Source organism: Leiobunum rupestre, chromosome 5 (assembly GCF_980474605.1).
Source record: "Leiobunum rupestre chromosome 5, qqLeiRupe1.1.hap1, whole genome shotgun sequence".
Classification (NCBI taxonomy): Eukaryota; Metazoa; Arthropoda; class Arachnida; order Opiliones; family Sclerosomatidae; genus Leiobunum; species Leiobunum rupestre.
The window spans coordinates 31,281,023-31,287,963 of NC_143388.1; the positions used below are offsets into that span (position 1 = coordinate 31,281,023).

The 6,941-nt window shown below is 38.8% G+C and overlaps 3 protein-coding genes across 4 annotated transcripts; 2 read left to right on the forward strand and 1 right to left on the reverse strand.

Moving 5' to 3' along the window:
* The first annotated feature begins 997 nt into the window (after nt 1-997).
* LOC149944132 (uncharacterized) lies at nt 998-1,772 on the forward strand. Its single transcript, XM_090176292.1, has 2 exons — nt 998-1,405; nt 1,455-1,772. Exons 1-2 carry the CDS (start codon nt 998-1,000, stop codon nt 1,770-1,772), a joined length of 726 nt encoding a protein of 241 aa, XP_090032418.1.
* A 3,275-nt stretch (nt 1,773-5,047) lies between these two features.
* Nucleotides 5,048-5,976, forward strand: LOC149944133 (cytochrome c oxidase assembly protein COX19-like). Of its 2 annotated transcripts, XM_090176015.1 has the most exons (3): nt 5,048-5,211; nt 5,271-5,382; nt 5,456-5,656. In XM_090176015.1, the coding sequence occupies exons 1-3, from the start codon at nt 5,133-5,135 to the stop codon at nt 5,508-5,510; spliced, it is 246 nt and encodes an 81-aa protein (XP_090032141.1). In that variant the 5' UTR covers nt 5,048-5,132; the 3' UTR covers nt 5,511-5,656. The 2 variants fall into 2 exon arrangements, with proteins under 2 accessions (XP_090032141.1, XP_090032140.1); XM_090176014.1 differs by lacking the exon at nt 5,048-5,211 and having other exon boundaries at nt 5,274-5,382; nt 5,456-5,976.
* Nucleotides 5,977-5,978: 2 nt separating this feature from the next.
* LOC149944134 (uncharacterized) lies at nt 5,979-6,833 on the reverse strand. The gene is made up of 3 exons (XM_090176013.1): nt 6,678-6,833; nt 6,437-6,580; nt 5,979-6,383 (listed from the first exon to the last, which is right to left on the reverse strand). Exons 1-3 carry the CDS (start codon nt 6,744-6,746, stop codon nt 5,988-5,990), a joined length of 609 nt encoding a protein of 202 aa, XP_090032139.1. The 5' UTR covers nt 6,747-6,833; the 3' UTR covers nt 5,979-5,987.
* Between the last annotated feature and the right edge of the window lie 108 nt (nt 6,834-6,941).

Sequence of the window (6,941 nt, forward strand, 5' to 3'; positions counted from 1 at the left end):
TATACCAGTCCAAAAAACTGATATTATCCAATTTATCCCAGGTATATGCTCCTGGGCCCATTGTAAATACTGTACATATTGTAAATACTGTGCATTCAACTATAACCATACATGTTCACTAAATTTAACGGCTAAGTCTTGTGTTCTGCTTCAATGTGCTACCTCTTCTGAAGTTCTGCATATCACTCAACTCTCACTGCTCCTCTAAACCCATCAGCCAAAACTTTTGTCCCAACTCAAAGCACCAGCTCTTCTACGTACCACCGTGATCATAACCTGCTCCTGGCCGACTGTGCAACTACTCCCTTCAGCGGATGCATCCACGAAATCCTTCCTTGAAACCATATCTTCGCAGCACTTATTTTAATCAGTCCATGACTTCACACGAATGGGCCATTTATTCCAGAGTCCTAGTGTCTTAGATTTGATATTTACAATCGACGAGCACATGGTCTATGACGTTCAACAACTCCCTCCATTTGGGAAAAGCGACCATAATGTTATCCTGTTTCGTCTTTCATGCCCAAACAACCACCAGCAACCTACACGCCAATGCAAAGCCTTTTTTAATGGTAACTACGAAGCCTTTGAAGAACATCTATCACAATTTAATTGGACCACAATACACCGGGACCTGGATATTGAGGACAGTTGGACCACATTTGTGACTATTCTGAATACTGGAATCGACCGTTTTATCCCTTACCGGCGCTCACGCATATTTCATCCAGTCTATTTCTCGCCCAGATTTGAGCGCTCTTGACAGTACAAAATTACAGCGTGCCAAATCCCGAAACCACTCGCAATTTGTAATTGACGACGCTTATACGGCCTATAAAAAGGCCCGTAATGCTACCACTAAATAAGTGCTTCTAGGAACTTTAAAAGAAAATGCGAACATGATCTTACGAAGCTGATTGCGACCAACCCTAAGCATTTCTTTGGCCACGTAAATAAATTGCGCACCACTAAATTCATAATTGCAGAAATAATAGACATGGATGGTATAATAAGCGATAATCCTACTTCAATGGCCACTACCTTAAATCAACACTTTAACGTGGTCTCCTCTCCGATACCTTGTTTTCCCCAATGCGGTGATGTTAGTCCTAATGTCCATATTCCACCGGACCCTGGTTTAACACATTTTACCGAATCAGATATTCTGAAACAGCTCCTAGTGCTAAATTCTTTCCAAGCCGCTGGTCCTGACGGTCTACACCCAGTCCTCTTAAAGAGTTTAGCAACTACTCTCGCCCTCCCTCTATTTTTAATTATCAGCAAGAGTCTTGCCACTGGCAAAGTACCAACACAATGGAAATGTGCTAACATTACAACAATCCATAAGGCTGGAGCACGAAACGACCCATCACACTATCGACCAATCGCCAACACCTGTCATGTTGCAAGAATTAGTGAACGTTTAGCAGATGAGCAAACCCGTTCCCATCTAGTGGAAACGCATTTCTTACACCCATCTCAGCACGGATTTCGATCCAAACATTAATTCCTGTACAACTAATCTCCTTACTGCCATAAACGAGTGGACTACCTGGCTTGATGAAGACAAACCTGTTGATGTCATTTACCTGGATTTTGCCATGGCATTCGACACTATTCCACATCCCGAGTTGATCGAAACTCTTAAATCTGCTGGTATCGGTGGCCTAGCTCTCTCCTGGCTTTCTGACTTTATCACTGCCAGACAGCATTCTATGGGACTGCAATGCAGTGCGTCTCTTCCACTAACTCCTCTAGCTGGTGTTCCTTAGGGCTGTGTGCTTGGACCACTGCTCTTCTCGATATTCATTAACTCCTTGCCAAGCGCTGTGAAAAATGCCAGCATACACCTTTTTGCAGATTATTCTAAATTGGCCCACCCTGTTCACACTATCCTGAACTAACTTCACCTCCGCGGCGATCTGGACGCAGTGTCGCAGTGGGCTTCCGACCATAAGACTAAATTTAATATTTCAAAGTGTGGAGTACATCATCTAGGTCGTAAAAACCCTTGTTTAACCTACTCCATGGATGGCGCTGTACTTTCGAAGTGTGATTCTCCTGTTAGAGACTTAGGAGTCTGGATAGACAAATATCTCACGTTCAACCACCATACTACCAAAGTGGCCAATCGCATAAACTCCATCACGGGCCTTACTCGGCGAGCATTCTTCTTTAGGAATCCCAGGTTAATACGAACCCTATACACCTCGTTGATTTTACCTCAAATTGATTACGCCTCTGAAGTGTGGTGCCCTCGTCTGGTGACCAAGACAGACTGACTAAAGCCCACAACCGGTACACAAAATTGTCCCCTGAATCTAGAGACAAACGCCTCAACCTGGACAACCCGCTTCTTCGGCATACCCTAAGCGACTTAACCCAATTGTGGAGCATGTGGACAGGTACCTCTGCGTGCAATTTCTCTGCCCTTTTTAAACTCGACCCCTTGCGCAGAACAAAACCTCGGGTCCTCACTACCACCGGTCAATGGCATTTCGCTGTTCGAACTATTTAAATCATTGGAACTCTCTGCCAAAAGAGGCCTTTGCCTGCACTACGCATCGCGGATTCAAAATTTGTATGCGTGAACATCTTTTAACATACGAAAATAGTTCCCTGTAATATATCTATTGTTATTTTTTTGTTTTTTTTTTATATTTATTCTTTCCTTTTCTCCCTTTTATTAATACTATTTAGTATATACCTACTGTATTGTATAAATGTACTTACCGCTACATATAAGCTAGCCTAGCTTCGTGGTTTTTTTATTGCAAATAAATAAACAGCGTTGAAAATCGTGACGTCATCAGTTTTTGAACGGGATGCTCCAGCGTTGAGAATCGTGACGTCTAAATTTTATCTTGTGCCGACATTTTTATTGATAAGACGCTTTGACTGAGTTTGACCATAGAAATCTTATACTCCTACTTATAAGATTTCTATGGCTTTGACAGACAACAAAACCTAAATAATAATCAAGCTTTACGCTTTTTCATGTTTCAACGCTTCACTGCGATGTTGTATAGATGCTTCAATAAAACATCTTCAAGGAAATTACCAAGAGAACCAGGACCTGTAAGTTACTGTTTAGTTGGTGCTTGTTGAAATATAATTTATTTATTTAGTAAAGAAATTGGTCACTAAGCTAGCGTAAGCTTATATGTGGCCGTACAGTGTATCACATGGACGTATAGTTACAGGGTATTAATTTGAACAACAAAAACTTACAGAATAGAAATAAAAAGGGTATATGACGAGTTAAAAGGGTCATTCGAGACTAGAGTAAAACAGAAAGCACAGACTAGAGTATAAATAATAATAAAATGGGGAAAACGTAAAAAAAGGGAGTAAAGATAAAAGTTAAACTAGTTGGTAAGTTTAGGTTGCACAATCTCGCGAATAATGGAAACTTTTCAGCTGTAAACAGAACGTCATGTTTTTTCTAAGCCTTAATGTCAAAAATAAACTACCTGGTTAAAAGTTTCCATTATTTCAACAAGCACTATGTAAACCGTAACTTGCAGGTCCTGGCTCTTGGAAACCTTACTTCTTGGCGATTTCCTTGAAGATGTTTTATTGAAGGGCCTATTCCGGAAGGCGCTTTCCTCATACATGGACCTGTACGAGTAATGCTTTCCTTTCTCAACGTGATGGATTTTTAACCCTTTGTTGAGCAAAAACCGAACTCAAGAACTCGTGAACTTACTTCTTCGCGAATTGCTTGAAGGTGTTTTATTGAATCGCCTATTTGTTGAGCAGCCGTTGAGAATCGTGACGTCAATACTGGAGTAAAAAAAGTCGTTCAACATCATTCAACCGTTCAACTCTGGCTACGTTCAGTTTCTGTAAAATTTTAAAAACCGATGCGAAAAAAACCGATTGCGATTTTTCCGATGTGCATCGTTCTAGTTCTACGGAATTTTTGTCTCGATTAATTTCACCGATGAGCATCGTGGCGTCAAACGTTACGGTACCCTTTTTCCCCCTCATCGATGCCATCGATAGGCATTACGAATAGTAGTGACATCTATACGCGGCTTTCAATAAATTAAATTTGTTTAAATTTTTAAATTAATCAATTTCTGGTAATCTTCTATAGGTGCTTCAAAAGTGTAGCTTCTATCAAAGATAATTTAAACTCGTACCCTAGATTCGAAATCACTCTCTCGCGCGTTGCCGATAGCGTTTACCCACTTCCCGCCGGAACTCAGAAAAAATTCGCTCCATGGTTTGCGCATAGAAATCTCATAGGTAACTAGAATGCTGCCGTGTAACTGGCAAATGGGCCAAACGCCGTGGCAGACGATAGCCAGATCTCAGCCAATCAGAGCTCAAAGAGTGGTTCTGCCAAGAATTTAATGTCACCAGAGAGAATGACGTCACCTATCTCCCGCTATAGTAGCGGATCCAAGGAGGATTATTATCCTCCTTGGCGGAACCACTCTACGGCCTCTCATTGGCTGAAGGTTCAAGGCGAACTGGCGTCAAGCTCGGCCGTAGGCGGCAGCATTCTAGTTACCTATGAGATTTCTATGGGTTTGCGCCTTACCGCAACCACGGCCAACTTCGATCACGCGCTATATAGCGCGGCAGCGCATGATCGAAGTTGGCCGTGCCACAACCGATGGAGCCCGATTTTTCTGAGGTCACGTGCCGGAAAAGGGTAAACGCTTCGTAACAAAACCATCAATGGGAAAGCTCTCAGTATTCGAATCTAGGGTACGAGTTTAAATTATCTTTGCTTCTATTTTCGCGAGTTAAAGTCACCGAAACAAAATTAACATTATTCATTTCCATTGCTGAAGCCATATTCTTCACGTGCTTCGCGACCGCGTGCTTGGGAAAAACAACAAAAACATCGATGGGCATCGTGACGTCAAAACCGGAAATACAAAAACTCGTGCAGTAACTTTTTTAATTTCCGATGCACTTCGATGGATTTTTTAAAGCAGCTGAACGTTGTACGTACTCTCTGACACCGTTGACTAGTTACTGAACGTACCCCATCTTTGCACTGCGCACGCTTAAAACTAGCAGACTACATACCTAAAGACCAACAAAGGCTTAAATTTACTTTCCTTAGTTACTATAGGTTTTTATGAGAAAATCCAAAATTATACGCAATATTTATGTCGTCTATGAGCTTTGGTCAAAAGGTTTTTACGCCAAAGCCACCAGATAAAGGAAGTTTTCCATTAGATCATGATGGTAAGAACCAGTGGCGAATATAATATAGCCTGTTAAATGTTAATTGTTTGTTTTGACAGGAGAATGTAAAAAGTTTATGTTGAAATATTTATTGTGCCTTAATGAAAATAACAATGACAACAACATATGCCGAGACTTATCGAAAGATTACCTTCAGTGTCGCATGGATAAGTGAGTTACAGCATATTGTGTAACAATTTATCATTATATTTCTATTCATTATCAGTTAATCACTTTTTTTCAGGCAATTGATGAGCAAGGAAGAGTGGTCTAAGCTAGGATTTGACCAAAAAGAATAATTTGAAAATGACTGCAGAAAATGTAGCATCTGATATTAGCACCTTATCTCACAAGGACATAATAACTGTTGCTGAGAATAATCTAAATTTTTTAATCGATGGAGATCCCTTATTGAAATCTTTACCTACGAGTGCTACATTGGAAGAATTAAACTCTTTGTTAGCTTTAGAACATGGCCGTGCAATGAGCGTAACCATATGGCGAGCTGATAATGATAATTATGCAGTTGTTGTGGATCAGGATGCAACTGTTTTAGATTTAAAAAAAGGGATACGATATAATTTTACAATGAAACAGAAAAGAGAAGGAATTAGACAATTAGTTAGTTGGAAATATGTTTGGAAAAAATATTGGCTGTATTTTGAGGGCCAAAAATTGACCCCGGATCACTGCAAACTGAAGGAATACGGTATTCGTAATGGAGCAGAGTTAACATTCATGAAAAGATTGAGAGCAAAAAACTAGAGTAAATATAATTAGTTTTTAACTATTTTATTTACAATTATAGCCCGCAATAAAACATTTCCTAATAATTCTTTGTCAGCTGAGTTAGATTGTAAATAATTTACCAACTCCTTTTCTTCAACCGTCACCTGTATATTTTCATTGTCTCCTTTCAAAATACTAGTTATTAATGCCTTATTTGAAACTTGTTCTTTCCCTATGGATAATTTAAAAAACATTCCAATGGAATTACTTTTAAGGATCACGATTTTTTTATTTTTGTTTTGACTAAGCAACGCGTAAAACATAGCTAGAACCTTTGATTGCGTTACAAACGGTGGAACTAGTTTCATATGCTTAGGCTTGATTAAGTTTTCTTCAAATGTGTATAAATTTGATTCAGGTAGTATTTCAAGGATGTTTTGAACCTATAAAAAATCTTATAATTTTATTGTCTGAATACCTGGCACAAATTTCTTACTGTTTGATAATTGTCAGATAATTTTGATTGTTTGTAATGAGATAATTCCACTTTTTCCCACTTCCTAACATCCCCTTCTTTTGTAATTTGAACGTGTATTAAAAATGGAAGGAAAATATCCAATGATGAAATAGTTTCAATATTCTGCGAATTAAAAATAATTTATTTCATAGGATTATAGACTATATTACTATAGACTGTGATAAAAAGAACTGAAATGCAAGTCAATTTTTATTTTCACCTCTAATTGGGATACTTTTAATGAGGAAGTATCAGTTGTAGATACTGAAGATTTAATTTTCATCATCATTTTGTGGAATTCATCATTCGTTGAAAATTTTGCAACACAAGGTAATTTAAATAATGGTAAAATGTTAAAAATATTAAGATTGCATAACCTTCCAAACATGTTGCCAATAATTTCGGTCTATTTAGAATTGTATCATTAGATGGCGCCTGTAGCGCTTGGCAGATGCTTTCAGAGGAACCAATCAAATAATTTTTT

What these genes read in the sequence shown, in the direction of transcription:
- LOC149944132 (XM_090176292.1), top strand. Translation starts at nt 998, where the DNA reads ATGGATGGTATAATAAGCGATAATCCTACTTCAATGGCCACTACCTTA. An exon ending in TCGCCAACACCTGTCATGTT is followed by an intron (nt 1,406 to 1,454) that starts GCAAGAATTAGT and finishes GTTCCCATCTAG; the next exon opens with TGGAAACGCATTTCTTACAC.
- LOC149944133 (XM_090176014.1), top strand. Translation starts at nt 5,518, where the DNA reads ATGACTGCAGAAAATGTAGCATCTGATATTAGCACCTTATCTCACAAG.
- LOC149944134 (XM_090176013.1), bottom strand. Translation starts at nt 6,746, where the DNA reads ATGATGATGAAAATTAAATCTTCAGTATCTACAACTGATACTTCCTCA. An exon ending in TAAAAGTATCCCAATTAGAG is followed by an intron (nt 6,581 to 6,677) that starts GTGAAAATAAAA and finishes TTTAATTCGCAG; the next exon opens with AATATTGAAACTATTTCATC. An exon ending in TATCTGACAATTATCAAACA is followed by an intron (nt 6,384 to 6,436) that starts GTAAGAAATTTG and finishes GATTTTTTATAG; the next exon opens with GTTCAAAACATCCTTGAAAT.